General features: G+C 37.3%; 1 protein-coding gene across 1 annotated transcript in view; it reads left to right on the forward strand.

Moving 5' to 3' along the window:
- Positions 1 to 13,728, forward strand: part of LOC129746125 (mitogen-activated protein kinase 1-like) — a 330,696-nt gene extending 316,968 nt beyond the window's left edge. Inside the window, exon 8 of the mRNA XM_055739613.1 lies at positions 1,526 to 13,728. Within this exon, the coding sequence (XP_055595588.1) occupies positions 1,526 to 1,654 (129 nt within the window). The 3' untranslated portion in view covers positions 1,655 to 13,728. The remainder of the gene's footprint in view (positions 1 to 1,525) is intronic.
- The last annotated feature ends 2,472 nt before the right edge of the window (positions 13,729 to 16,200 follow it).

Consider the following 16,200-nt stretch of genomic DNA (forward strand, 5'->3'; position numbering starts at 1 on the left):
GTATTAAAAGTGCATTCAAATGATTGAATAACATTTCCAAATGGACCCCGTTGTTTATCCTGAACGGAACTTCGAAAGCATGCATTTAAAAACACACTTAACTTTTGGTTGTTTTTGTGATTTTCGAAAACACATCTGTAAAATTGAATACAACACGGAGAAAAATATAAAGATTTATCAACTAAATTACGCGTCTACATGAAGATAAATATGGTTGTTTGGTTCTGACCCGAAAATTCGATTAGGTCAACCAGAAAATTATCCGTTGCCATAAAACGGATTATGGCTAATTTAGCAATGGATGAAATCCAATAGAGTGGCTGTTTTAATCATAACTTCTGTTCTTTTCGAATGTAGAAAATTGTAGATTCGAGTATAAATAAGGATAAAATGAGGCTGGTAAAATCTTTTATTATTTTCTATTTGAAGGTGGAAAATATTTTCATTTTTTTTTAAATTCAAACGAATATTCCTGATTGTTACTGCTGTTTTACCCGTGGCATCCAAAAGTGTCTAGGACACATTAGGCTGCAGCCAGAACGAATCATTTCGTGATCTGAAAACAAATTCGAGGCTAACTGGGGGAAGTTGGCCTTGGCCCTGAACAAAAATTAAAGGATTCGTTAAAATTAGGACTATGATCTCATCTGGGCTATGATGTCAATATTCGAAATATATTAAAACTTAGGTTGATTAAATTGAGGTTTCATTTGTTTTTTTTTATGCACCTTCCGAATAAGTTCCTCGGGAAATAGCGTTTGTCTGCTGATGCAATGTCTAAGTGGATGTACATATCAGAAAGAAAATCTTTAAAAATTAATCAATTTACCTTTCCTGTTGGCCAAAATTTTCGCCAAAGCACTACAAATACCTCCTTCAACTGTTTTTTTTTATTTTCTGATTCAAGAGAAAATGTTACTTGTTCATCTAAGAAATAAATGTTGGCTGTACAATATTCGAGATCTCAAGCATCAGTTAAATTTGAAAACTATCTATCAGATTGTAAAATGTAGACTAGGAAAAAATAGCCAAGCTGATTATTCTATTATTCTAGCGATAAGCAGTTGAGAAATCCTTTACAGCCAAATCAACTTCACATAAACGCTAGTTTGCTTGTAGTTCTCGATGTTGATTAAGCGAAAGTATGAGTTGAACGAAAAATCTGTGATATGGAAGAGCCAACCATTCGAATTTTGATAACAACCTGCAGAGTTTTTTTATCCGTGAAAGCAACGGATAATAATAATTTACATTTACACTCTTTTTAATGAAGCACATCTAAAACTTTGTCTGCTAGAACGCAGCATTAATGAGTCTGTAATTCTGTTATATTCAAGAAAAAACTTAAATTGTTCTTTTGAATCATATTTTGATTAGAAACGAGATTTATTCCGTCCACCTAACGAAAATTCACTTGCGTATCTCACGTGCGCTATTTTTTTTTACTTCGGAAAATGATAAGACCGATTTCAATGCATTAATTATTTTCTTCATCCTTCTCCCCCACATTACCTTCCGCCTTCAGCCCGTCGCCGAGGAACCATTCCGCATCGCCATGGAGCTGGACGACTTGCCAAAGGAGACGCTGAAGCGATTAATCTTCGAGGAGACGCTTCGATTCAACCACAACGATACCCTGCCGGATAGCATGTAATTTCCTGGCGGTGGCGGCGGTCGACGGCAGAACCGTTTTTCCCAACAACTACAACTACAACAACACCTTCATCGGGCACCTGCCGAAAAACTGCCCCGCTGATAGCCTCCTTACCTTGAGAACGAACGTTGAAGGAAAACGAAACGTTGCCTGACGTGGTACAGCAGCAGCAGCAGTTCATTCACGGAAAACCAAATTGAGACGAAGAAAACGGAAACTAGCAAGCATAACTACCATTGATACTATCTTCAAGCTGCACACACAGAACAACTCACAACGGCCGGAGTTCAATTTTTCTGTAGAAATTTATCATTTTTACTTTACTTTGCTGCAATATTTCCATCTGCTGAAGCATGTACGTGTTAGATTGTGTGGGTTCGTGTGTGTGATTTAGTGTGTTCGTACGAGCACCACTCGGTTGTGTTGTGTCTATTAGCATGAAGGCGGAGTTCCGGTTCCGGTCTACATGTTCCCTCTTATATCCACTATGACTATTATAGTGCCCTAGAATTGATGCATTTGGAAACTGGTTCACAGCCAGTTGTGGAGGCAGGCAGACAGGAGTCCCGGAAAGTATCTAGACCGTAGGACGTTCACCGGTGCTATCCTTGGGAGCATTTCAGGAGAATCAGGTTGCTGCCACAAGACAACAGATGAAAATAAGAAAACGCAAATGACTGAATGTAGGAAATCATTGGTAGCAGGCCATGAAGCATCACAAGATTTTTTTTCCCTGTTTGATTTATCACCACCGCAGCACATCATCTCTCCCATTGAACCCATCGAACAGGCAATCAATTGCTGTTGTTTTGCCTTGCATATACATAGATACATACACATAAATGGAAATCAATCAACGTAAACGGTAAGCGTAAAATAGTTCTAGCAGATAATGTGTATGATCAAATGAGGATAATTATTTTAAAAGAAAAATTCAACAATGAATAATGCAAAAATAAGGAGAAAAACTACACAACAGTATAAACGAATCGTCAAAAACAAACACTAGGTTACTGCAATTGCTCTGCAAACAACAACAACAACAATGTTTTTGTTAATGATTTGTTTCGAATGCTTTGGATAATCACTACCTAGTATTGTATAAATTTGTATCCCTAGGCTGATTTTCTCCCGCACCCGCATTGCGGTTTAGTAAATTGAAACCCTAGTTATTACCGCATATCATGGAAGCAAGTTACATTTTAAATCTATAAGCAAAAGTAAAAGTATTGTTTTTTAAGTTTTACTATCCCAAGCATGTTCGAGGAACCGAGTAATTATTTTACACAAGATCAAATCAAAACTGTGTAGTAGGGCAAGTGAGCTCCATACATAAATAACATAATTCTAGCCAATCAATCAACTTTGCAGTGTCTTTTTTTTGTTGAACTGACCATGATGGTAGTTTATTTTTTGTAAGATAGTAACTAGCAAATCAACAGTTTTTATAGTCGATTTTTTTTCATCCGAGTGAAATTGTGAATGTTTGTTTCGAGACATAAAAAACATTGTAATCAGGCGCAATTTGGAAAAGTCACAGAATAAAAAACTGAAAAAGATAACGAAAAAACCAACGTGTGGTAGTTGTTCTTCGCCGCGGTTGAGAGAGGTAATTGGAACGCAATAGTCTGATTAGAGAATGTCAAAATCTTCGAAAAAGGAAAGTTTATTTCACGTTTTTTGTGTTAATATTCTAAAACATGTAAAAAAACACCTAAAATTTCACCTAAAAGAAAAGAAATGAAATCGGACAAAATCATCGATCAATATTGATGGGGTTCCTTGATGTGGTTAAATTGTGTGTGTCAACACAAAAAAATTGTTCCGTACGCTTTTATGATTTTTGTACATTGTCCGAACTTATCCGATAGCAATATTTTTGAAATATCGTTCCTAACAGAAGGCGTTCGTTTTCGGTGAACACATAATCTTGCATCATCGTAAAGTGTTCACTTGTACGTGTTGATGTTGTTTTCTTGGTTAAAACTGTTTTTTTTTTTGTTTCAAAATCGAATCAAATGTGAAATTTTGACGCCTCTTTTCAACAGGCAGCTATTAGGATTTGGTGTGCAACACAAGCTGCATCCCGGGTGGCACTATTTTCGATGGACGACACGGGGAATTTTCTTAGTATTCGTAGTTGAATTCAAATTTAACTTGAATTTAATCCAAACTGGATTCTGAGTCAATATCGATATCAATTTCTGAGCTACATTTAAAAAATTCTCAATTTATTTTTTCGATTTTGGGGTATGCATACTAAGGTCTTTTTTAACGCGGTTTGATTTTGCTCAGTTTTTCAAACACGGCATCTTTTTACGCGGTTTTTTGCCATGGATATGATTCTTCTACACGGCTCTCGCGAATCAACACGTTTTTCGAGCGAAAATATTCCAAGTCCTTTACGTTAACGACGAAATTTTTACCGTGTTAAAAAAAAACCTTAGTGTATTGTCAAATGTAAGGCTTGTAGAGGGTGATACGGTCAAAATTTGGTCAAGGGAAATCGCGTTTAAATCGGTGAAATCGTTTATTTAAAAAATCAAATTAATTCTCTTTTTCAAGTTTAATTAGTATAAAATTCAGGAAAAATATTCAGTTAGGCTTCCGCTTTTCCAAATCCGAATTGCCGGGCCTTACGCTTAACCCCTGCCATCAGATTTTGTACAGCCACCTTGTCCACCTTCTTCGCCGCAGAAAGCCAGTTTGCCTTGAACTGCTGCTCGTCCTTAGCAGTTTTTTTGGTCTTCTTTAGGTTCTGCTTGACAATAACCAAGATTTTTATCAATTGGGCGGAGCTCTGGCTTATTGGGAGGGTTCTTGTCCTTGGGACCTGCACGTTGTTGGCGCGTACCACTCCATGGCCTTTTTACCGTAATGGCAAGATGCCAAATCCGGCCAAAACAGTGCGGAATAACCGTGTTTCTTCAGGAAAGGCAGCAGACGTTTATTCAAACACTCTTTCACGTAAATTTCTTGGTTGACAGTCCCGGAAGCTATAAAAATACTGCTTTTCAAGCCACAGGTACAGATGGCTCGCCAAACCAGATATTTCTTCAAGAACTTTGACAGTTTCATGTGCTTGAAAATATCTGCTACCTTTCACTTTCCTTTTGCCGTATAAAACTCCTGTCCCGGAAGCTGCTTGTAGTCGGCTTTGACGTAGGTTTCGTCGTCCATTACCACGCAGTCAAACTTCGTCAGCATCGTCGTGTACAGCCTCCGGGATCGCGCTTTGGCCGTCGTATTTTGTTTATCAGCGCGAATTGGAGTCACTACCTTCTTGTAAGTCGATAGTCCGGCTCGTTTTTTGGCTCGATGCACGGTTGTAGACGATACACCCAGCTCATTTGAGGCATCTCGGAGAGAGAGGTTAGGGTTTCGCTTGAAACTACCGGCAACTCTCTTTGTCGTCTCAGCGGCTTCCGGATTTCGATTCCCCCGATCCAGACTTCCTGGCTGCCAACAAACGTTCCCCAAACACTTTTATTACATTGTTAACGGTTGATTTGGCAACTTTTAGCGATTTTGCCAGCTTTGCGTGCGAGTAGCTCAGATTTTCGCGATGCGCGAGCAAAATTTTGATACGCTGCTCTTCTTCCTTGGACGGCATTTTGACAACTTAAGAGTGAATTCCAAAATCAAAATAGGAGCAACCAGCGTGCCTACAGCTACAGGTGGTTGCATATTGAGAAAAAGTAGGCGAGGGGTATCAAAAGTTTCTCATTGGTGGGGGGTGGAGACGGTGCGCTTTTTGACAGCGAATTGTTCGCCTACCATGCCTACGATTACGATTGCCTGTCACAAGATGGACGATTCCGTGTATTGGTATAAGAACACACCCGAAGCTGTACACGCCCTGGGAGCAACCATGATGCATCAAGGATGGTGATCTCACGGAAGATCAAAAGATTTCAAACCGTACTGGGGTTTACTTTATTTTATTATATTTAAATTGAGTTTTCGGAAATAAAGCTATAATATGAGTATATTCAATGAATGAAATAGTATTCTAAACACTTTTTTTAATAAAATTACAATACAGTTCGGTCTTTCCGTATGTTCCGAAAAAGAAAAACTTTTCATTGACCGTTATGATAGAAAGGATCTTAAAGGGTGAAACAAACAACCAAAACCCTAAACCGGATGTTGCTTGCCCCTTATTCTTGTTACCTTATCCAAAGAGCTATTTTGTTTCCCTCCAATCGAAAACTGTTGGATGAAAATAAAAATAAATCGGTTCTGCTAAAAGAATGCTAGAAATTCTGCTATTGATAATTTTCACGATTAAATGATAAACGATTTTATGATTCGAGATTTTATTTTCAAATAAATGTTGCACCATGTGAATACTGCTTAAGCCTTTTTTTAATATTAACATATTCAGTTAATCTACCTTCACCACCACCCACGAGCAGCGCTGAGCTGGAGCTTATTACTGCACTCAAGGATGACTAGCAATTGGACAGCATCACCCGCAGGAATCTTTCAGGGGCTCAATCCTTTCCGGACAATCAACAGTCGGCAGTGAATCGAACTGATTCCCCAACCCACTCATCGAACTTATCGTCATGCTCAGGCGCTTCTTTATCTCGTTGAAGACCGGATGTTCCTGCAGGAGGGCCAGCCGCTTCTCGGACGATGGAATGTAAAGCCTCGCCATGTTACCATCCGATTCGATGACTTTCTGCTGCTTCTAGATAGCTCTTGAAAAAAAAGTGTTGAATAAGCATAAATTTGTCATAAGTAATGCAAAATCAATGTTACTCATCGCTACCGACAAAGCTGGCACCGTCGTTTATAGGTCCAACCTCTTCCAGCTTTGCTTACCAGCCCGGAGCTCAGCCGGAAGATTTTGTTTCGATTCTATGAATTATATTTGCAAAAATCAAGACGAAATCTTTGTCTAAGCAATATCTTGATGATTGGCAAAACTTCGTGTTTTACAAAAAATCACAGCACCTGGCATCCCAGCCAGCCAAACAGCCAGCTGTCAAATTTCGGCTGCGTTTCGCCCCCTCCTCCGCATCCAACCCTCGTCTACTTTTTGCCAAAGTGAGACCACCATATCTAGATTCCATCATGGGAGCAACATTCTACACACACACACACCTTCAAAATGAGGGGTTTTCAGGTTTTTGAAATGCAAAATTGAAAGAAATACGTCAAGTTGATATCGACCAAATATTGACCGTATCACCCTTTAAGGAGTGTATTCGAAAAAAAATGCAACACTTTGTTTCGTGAATAACTTTTGAATGCATGGATGGAAATTTTCAGTGAAGGTACCTAGTAATGTAATGTGTACGTGCACAATATGACAATCTGTCAAGTGGTTTTTGAGATAGCGTCCAATATTGAAGTTCATTGACAAAATTTTTTGGGCTGGATCGAGAAAAATCCAGGAAAGTCCCAGTGGGAGACCCAAAAACAGCTGGAAATCAACAAATTCGATTAAAGTTCACATGGTAAATCATTTAATAAGTCCTTGAGGAACAAAACGCAAGCTAAAATTTGTATAAAAGAGAAGATTGTTGATTCCATGAAGTGAGAGGAATGTGAGAGGTTTTTTCAAGCTCAATCCGAAAATATCAATGAGTAAGTGATAATAAAGTCATTTTATTGCCTGGTTCGTCCAGCAGACTTATAAATAGGCCTGACTCATTTCTACAAGGTAGAGAAGCTGCCCACCGGTAAAATAAAGAAAATACGGTGGTAAATTCGTTCGCCAAATATTTGGACTGCTTGTTGAGAGATATTCTTTAAAATTTCGTAATGGACAGCGGAAAACGAACGTCACCTGGCTGGTTTCCACCCAGAAGCTTTTCGTTCACAAGTCTCGCCTGTATTTCCCGGAGATAAACAAGGAGAAAAAATTTGAAAAAAATTAATGTCTAGTAACGATTGACACAGGATGAATGGCTAAAAATACAAAGAAGACTGCCTCCAAATGCGACCGTTTTCTCTGCAAAGCTCTTCGATGGGTCCCACAAAGTATTTACTCTGTTTAAGTTGGATCTGGAATCGTGCCATTACGCAAAAACGGTGGTGGGGTGATAATGGAGGGCAAACGGCTAAATTTGTTATAACTTCGATCAAATGAAAAGGTCAAGCTTCAGGAAACAGTAAACGTAATCAAAAATTGCCTTGATAGCATAGCATGGGGAGACAACACACATCTGGCTTTGGCTGATACAAGAGGTACAACTGATAATCATAACCATCACATGATGCTAAAATAATACCGTATTTTTTTTCACCTGGAGGCAAGCTAGAGGCAACCTAGGTTCGCTCTAACTGCTGTCATCGTGCTCATTTATTGCTCGAGAGGTAACCTAGGTTCGCTCGAAGTTCACCAATACTCTCAACGTTGTTGTCAAAACATTAAACAGCTGTTTTGGGCTGAAAGCAAAACAGTTGAAATAATGACCGGGAAAATGATGATTGCCGCGATTTTGAACCTCTCAGCCAAGCAAAATTGTACTATCTGCTGTCCAGTGCAATCCGGTCACGAAAAAGGCAATCCGGATGTGAAGAACTGAATGAAGAAATCTAGAAGGGAGAACAAAATGACAGCTGCATGTAAACATTGCGCTCGTTCTCACGCACACCTACGTATGGAATAACTCGAAACCCGAAAATCGTTTTTTTATTCTGACAGTTCCAGAGCCAAATCCGGAATAAAAAAAAATACGCCATAAGTATCTGAATTCAGTTCTCATTTCAAGTGTTACTTTTGAAAATCAGTGTGGTACCATATTGCACATCGCGACAAGTCAATGTAATCATCGTAGGGAAGAACTGAAACAGCTAAACAAACTCTTTAGGTGCATAAGGGGTCTGGAAGGGTACAATATGGGAAATCCCACTTGGCAAATAGGATTGAAAAGTTTCAACATAAACTAATCTCACCAAAATCTATCGTCAGCCGGTGGTGACTTCACACACTTCTTATCCTCGGCAGCGTGTTGTTCGTGATGGACTCAACGGGTTTTCAATTCCTTTTCATCTTCACATTTCGTAACTATTAGGCACAAATTAAACTGTTAAACTGTTTAGGTTTCAAGATTCTTGAAAAATTTCCAGCCGAAAAAAACACAACCTTCATCGACGGCCACAGCCTACCAAGTTTCCAACGTAATCAAAAATTGCCTTGATTTGAAAAAAGGTGGTTTAGAGTATACACGTGTTGCCCAAAAATTAACACGTTCGTCGCCACGGCACCCATATTCGGGTGACGGGTGTATTTCCTGGGGGGTCCCGTCACATCAAAAAGCGTGTGACGCTCTTTTACTTGAGTTTACCGCTTAGCTTCGCCACACGTTTCAAATATGAGAGTTCTCCCTCTTTGCCTTCTCTCTCTGAAAATTTCTTTGGGCCCCGCTAGTAAAACTACCGAAATGAGCGTGGCGACGAACGTGTTAAAGCCGAAAAATTTCTTCATCGGGGGCTATCTCAGAAACCACTTGGCAGAACATCACAAAAATTTGCATATGTAAACATATTTATCATTACCAAATAACTTCGCAGAACATGTCATCAGTGGGGTGAGGTGAAAAGGGCATACGTTGAACAGCTAGAATCCCGAGCCTCGGATTTGCCGAAGACGGAACAGTCGAAGAACGGTGGTGTGGAATCAAGAAGGCCTTTATCACGACGAGCCATGGTACTCACGGTAAAGTTAGTGGAAGAAGAAGTGAATGGATGTCGGATGAAACTTGGATGGTCGATGATCGGAGAAAAACGAAAGTCGGAATTGAGCAGGCATGTACTGGGTCAGCCAAAGCAGCTGCCCGCTTACGATATGCGGAGCTGGAAAAGGCAGTTAAACGAGCTTGTAGACGAGACAAGAGAGCCTGGACAAACTCCCTAGCCGAAGAGGGAGAAAGAGCCGCCGCCAATGGAGATATCCGATTACTTTACGACATTTCTCGCCGCCTTAGTGATGCAAGGACTAATGCTAGAATGCCGCTAAAAGACCGAGCAGGTCACTTGTTGACCGATCGAACAGATCAGCTCAAACGATGGACTGAGCACTTCGAAAAACTCTTCCCGAGTCACGAATACCGATGGCCAACAGAACCCGCAGCTCGAAGCGCCAACAGTATGTAAGTCGCATAAATGACGTCAACTCGGAAGCGCCCTCGCTGGCTAAAATAGAAGCGGCCACAGGGATGTATCTTATCACCGCTACTTTTTCTAAACTTAATGGATGAGATTCTGACACCGAACCGAGGATTGCCGTGGAATCCTTCAACAATTGAGCAACTGACCGACCTTGACCTGGCTGACGATATTGTTTTGCTCGCTCAAACACAACCGGATATGCAGAGCAAACTCTCCACCTCACCGAAAGCTCCAAGGCAGCAGGTCTCAAAGTCAATGTCGGAAAGACCAAGTCGATGGAGATCAACACAGCAAATTCCTCCAGTTTCATGGTAGCTGGGCAACAGGTTGAGAAAGTGGAGTGTTTCCAATATCTTGGTAGCCAGATAACGCCTGATGGTGGAACCGAGAAAGACATCGAAATCCGGATCAGAAAAGCTCGATTTGCATTTGTGAGTCTCCGGAACATCTGGCGCTCACGTGAGATATCTCTACGAACGAAAATTCGAATCTTTAACTCTAACGTCAAATCCGTATTGTTGTACGGGTGCGAAACTTGGTGCACATATGCGGTAACGACGCGAAAACTGCACGTATTTGTAAATCGCTGTCTGTGGAATATCATCCGCGCTTGGTTGCCTGGAAACTGGATCGCAAATGAGGAACTATATCGCCGGTGTCATCATGGGCGCTAGAAATCGAGATTCCGGAACGTAAGTGGAGACGGATTAAGCATGAGGAGAGAAACGTTTCCTATAAATACTGCAATTCGTCCTACGAGATATGAATTCAACCATTTATTCTGTGGATTAGGAAGACTGGATCGGAGTCAGTTCATGTGATACATCATTCAGAAGTGTCTCTTTGGTCAGTTCGGCGAGACAAGTTATAGGCATCCATGAATTTTGGATATTTTTACCGAAAAGGTTATAGTTCTGTAAAACATAAGGTTTGGTAATGTTTACCAAAATACCAGCAAAAAAGCAATGTTAACTTTGAATGTTTTTTGGAAAACCAAAAAAAAGAATTTGTGATGAGCTCGAATCACTTAATTCGTAATTTTCAAGCTAATTCCAATTTTGTTCCATTCATAGGCTCAGTGTTGTTCTAGATATTTCATTGAATTGAATAAAACGGTTATCGTTCCCCGTATGACCCCAATATACTTGACCAGACAGAATACATTTTCCATTTAACGATTTTCATGGTAGCACAGCGGGCTCCTCTGCAATTTGGCCGGGAGCCAACTGTTGGTCGATTCTCGAAGCCATTTTCTCGTTCTGAAGGTTGCCTTTGAGAAATAAATCAGCTAAAATGCTGTTCATGCCCCCTTACAACATACATATGTACTTGAGCATGGAACAACCCTCGACAAAAAGGGAAATCAGCAACGATTGATCACTATTAAGTGGAGATAGATTTTTTTTTGTATCATAATTTGCAGCTTTATTTTAATTTTATTTCTTACTTAAGTAAAGTCCCCAAGTGATACGTTCATCCAAAATTTGAGCCACTTTTGTCAGCCAGCACTACAAATTTCATCAATCATATAAACTTCGTTGTACATTTAAAAGAATATTAAACAAAACAAATTCAAATATAGCTGTTGTGAAAATCAAACTAGCTGGGATGTGTATTAAGATCTTTCTTGCTTTCTCAGTGTAAGGATTTCTTCTAAATTTCTCGTTTTTTTTTTTCAAAATATTTACAATCAAATTCAATCATCACCAATTGAAGATACGCACATAAATTTTGAACAGCGAGCTTTCCAAAATTATGGAATGAACAAAATGAAAAATCCAAATCAAGAGTTTGTTTCCAACAAAGTGGAGCAAACTTTAATTGTTTAGCAATCAGGCTCATTTTTTCACCTTTAAAATAAAATGCAAAAATCCCCAATCATTCCTGAAAAAAAAACAAACGAAAAATCATCTTGTACAGTAATGTGTAAACAAACAAACAAAAACTCGGGCGTCTCAAAAAGTGTAATTAAACTGGAAAAAGAAACAAATGTTGCCGATTAAAAAAAATGACACTGTAGCATTCATCTACATGCTGTAGATATGGTCAACAAACAGGCATTATTCATTCGCAAACCAAAACAAAAAAAAAAGAGGAAATAAGTTTAAAGTAAAATGAAACAAACGCAAATTCAAGTGAGAAAACAGAAAACAACGTGATATTTTAAAAGAGAAAAAAAAACTCGAATGACATTTGTCTGTCATTGTGTAACGATTATTACGCTAGGGATGTCAGCAGAAAAATTTATCGTTAGTAGGTATTACGAATGAAAAAACTCTCTCAAATCTTGTAGTTAAACATTTGAAAATAGTTTACAATTCTATTGAGAAAAAAGTTTTTCCGTATTGTACAATTTTGTCAAAACCTCTAATTGTTCTCATATTTTTTTTAATTTTCCATAGATAAATATATTGTATTGAAATGCTTTTGAAAGTAACGAATTTTAAACGCAGCATCTGAATCTAGTCCATCTAGTCAAACTGCATTTTACAATTGTTCGAAATGATTATTTTGAAAATTGCAACCTGAAAGCCGATTCCGGTTTAAAAATTTGAAGTATACTATCCAGTTGAACTTGCTTTTTTACATATTTAAAATCTAATTAAATGATATTTGAAATTCTATCGATTTTCTATTCCCGGTTGTGAGGTTTTATCCGGAGCAACTGTGGGATTTTTTCCGATTTTTTTTAACTAAAGAAAACTCAACTTATACAATACAATGCTGCTATGTACAGATATTACAGTTATGAAACTAACAATGAAGAAAAAATCAAAGTATAAATACACACACATCTATAGAGTAGGTTATCTCTTGTAGAATTTAAGTAAAAATGTCATCGTTGCAAATTGTGTACATTTGGTCAAACATTTTTCTCCATTCGTCATAGATATTAATTAAAAATATATATAGCTGTACAAAGAAAAAAAAATTTAAATAAAATCCACCGTCAACAAAAAATAACCATCAAAAATCACTAACGGATGCGAACAACCCGGCATCAAACAATTATCATTGTCAAGTCGAATTTTGTGCTCTTTATCTTGAGTGTAAGCAAATGTTATTCAGTGTGTCAATCGAAATGGACTCTTTGTATACAGTTTTAAGAAAAGAGAGAGAGATTACAGCAGTTTAAATTAGCCTGAAGAAGAACCCCTCATCCATCATCCATTCCATTTCACTCACTCGAGAGAGCAGCAGCAATCAGGCATATTAGGCAAACTTTCTTATTTGAAAAGCCCCTCAATCGAGGGACAGGCCATAGCACACGAAACTGGCGAAAAGCTTTCACGCAGTCAACCAAATAAAAAACGTCGCAAGAAGAACAGAAACCCCAAACCAATGTTGCATATATAAACATAACTAAGAGTGATATCAAAAATGAGGAGAAAAAAACACAACTTACAAATTCGTGTAGCGATCAGAAGATGAAAAAAAAAAATGTTTTCTATATACATAGGATGAATGGTTGTTATTCTTTTCCCAGCAAAAATAATAAAAACAAACAAAGAAGTAAACAATTAAAAAAACACAAAACCAATGGTTAAGATGTGAAAAGATATGTATATCTTATTTTAATGTTTTCATTAAAAACAAAAGAAAAAACTTAACTAAAGCGCAGTCTATACTAAACAAGCAGATTAAACGTAGATACGATCGAATCAAATATATTGAAACAGCAACAACTCTGAAAAAAACAAGAAAGAGCGAGAAAAACAACTACCGAAAAATGCCATAAAGTAATGTGTTTAAACACTCAAAACAAGAAACCACAATAAAGTCAAACCTAAAGTAACAGCATATAAATTAAAAAAAAAACGACAGCCGGCTTGAGAGCTAGTTATAAACAACAATTATCCGCTACCAATCAATAGGTACAAACAAAATCGATGGGAAAGAAATCTAGATGGAAGGTATATGAATTAAATTGATATATGATTAAGGAAGTTGAGTAGTTTTCGTTTTCTTCGAAATTAACTCCTATTTATGTAAGCTTTCAATTTCGGATCTTTTTTTTTATGAAGGGGAGATGTGGTGCTGTTACAGCTTTCGGTGTCTCCTATCACAAGTAACAAAAAATCATATCCAAGTTAATTTCAAGTTCATTTTTGGCTTGGTAAATGATACTCGTTAAAAAAAATATATATATATACCTATGACAGATTCTACGGACGAAAAACATGGTTTTTTTAACCTTAATATATTTTTTTTTATTTATCAATGAAACCTCAAAAATTGGACATGAAGTACACCGGGGTAAGTGGGGACGGTGGCTATTAAAAAAATACTGTGAACTTTTTTTCAAACCTTCAATGCAGAATGTTAAATTAACTTGTAATCTATCCAAGAACTGTAAAAGAGATATGGTTCAGACAATTGCGGATGTTTACGGTGAGTTTTTGTAAGTTTTATATTTTTAACTACGATGTTGAAGTGATGTGCATCTTTTTCAATCGCAAATTTCTCGTAAAGTAGCTGGCTCTTGGCGAAAAACTCTACTTTGAAACAATCCTTACATTCGGAACAACCATTTAGGAAGGAAACGACGGTTAAAAATTGAGAAAAAAGGGTTTATTTGCAAAAATCTAAAATTTTGTTCCCAAACCCTACCTGGGGTAAGTGGGGACGGCTTTATATATACTTGATGTTTACACATTTTTTCAATTTTCTCCCCTTCATTCAATACAATTAGGCATTATTTAGCATTCAGATCATAAAAAATTAGTAAACGTAGTTGTTTTTTTTCTAAAATAAGTACCTATATATTTTCGATAATATCGGATTACACACAATAATCATTGAAAGATGCCTTTTTAATAGTACCATGAACTTTTTTCAAAATTTCGGACGGTTTGAGCAATAAATTAACGTATTCAACCAAAAAAACACAAATTTGTTGAAAATTTCCTGAGAAATCAAAGGGAAAATCTACCGTCACTACTTAACCCATAAAGCGGGGTAAGTGAAGACACCAGTAGTCCATAACAATTTACTTGATAACTTTTTTCACTTTGCATCTATCAAGCTCATCTCTGCATCACATGTTCTGCATCACATTGAACGCGATTTTATCAAAATTGACCCACTGTTGATTTTTTAATGATTTTTTAAAGTTGAACTATGCAAAAAACCGTCCCCACTTACCCCGGTGTATATTTGTAAAATTATCCAATTTTCTACCAAACACACTTCTTTTTATCTTTGTTTAGCATAGAGTACAAATTTTATAAACTGTTGTACTGCCGTTCTACGCAAGAATGTCCCATGTGACTTTTGGGTCATTTTCACTTTTTTGCTGGAAAAAGGAGGAAAAAAATCAAAAAGTAAGTATAGATTCCAATGTAAATTGACCAACTACAAAAACAATATCCATGAAAGGTGCGGAAGAGCCATAAATTTAACGAAAATCCGAAAAACAGATCAACATTTCAATCGCGTTTTTCTCGCTTGCTCGTTTTTCCACAAGGGAAAATCTTGCTTTGAAGGGCAGTGTACAGCCTAAAAATCTCGAAAACTCAACAAATTTCTGCCAATATCTTAAGAACGATAGATTTAAAATTATTTCGGTTGATTGCCAATTTGTGGAAATATGTATTATTCACAGTAATGGGAAATACAGTATTTCTATAAATGTTGAAAAGCCTTGAAGTTAGGAGCAAATCATTGAATAAGCCATGTTATACGTCACGCTGGTTTATATGGGGTCATTTTTTATTTGTGAAAATTGAATATTTTGTGCTGAAAAATTAACATAATTTTTGTATCTTCTGTGATATCGAGCCTGCTCATGGTTTTCGTGCCAATTTTTGAATTCTTAAAAGAAAATTTTCCGCGGAACAATTTACGCGAAGACTGTTATTCCGAACCATATTATGCAAAAAAAGTTACCTGGTGTTGAATAGGAGGATGTCTTTGTGATGTCAGTTGAATTGATTGATTTTCAATGCCAAATGACATTCTTCTATTCAACAACTAATCACTTCGATGAAATTGTTAAGGGGAAAATTTTCTTTAGAGAATCCATAAATTGGCACAAAAACCATTAGCAGGCTCAGTTTCACAGAAGACACAAAAATGATGTTGATTTTTCAGAACAAAATATACAATTTTCCCTTACAAACCTGAAAGTTCAAATTTACTCATGTAAACGTAACTTAAAAATTATGCAAAAAATGGATGAGTTCAAAAACCCACACGAGGTTTTTTAGACCCCAGTGTTTGAGAAATTCAAAAATGATCCCAGATCGACTCAGTCTAATGTACTATGCCTCATTTTATAGTAGAATGTTTTTCTTTAACAAAACCGTTAGTTCGAAACTTTTCTGCATCTTGGGCGATTCTGCAAAAAAAAGTTTAGCAATTTTGTTATCAATATGTGTGAGGTGTGACACAGTCTTAAATTTAATTCGTTTTTTTTT

Source organism: Uranotaenia lowii, chromosome 2 (genome assembly GCF_029784155.1).
Source record: "Uranotaenia lowii strain MFRU-FL chromosome 2, ASM2978415v1, whole genome shotgun sequence".
NCBI lineage: Eukaryota > Metazoa > Arthropoda > Insecta > Diptera > Culicidae > Uranotaenia > Uranotaenia lowii.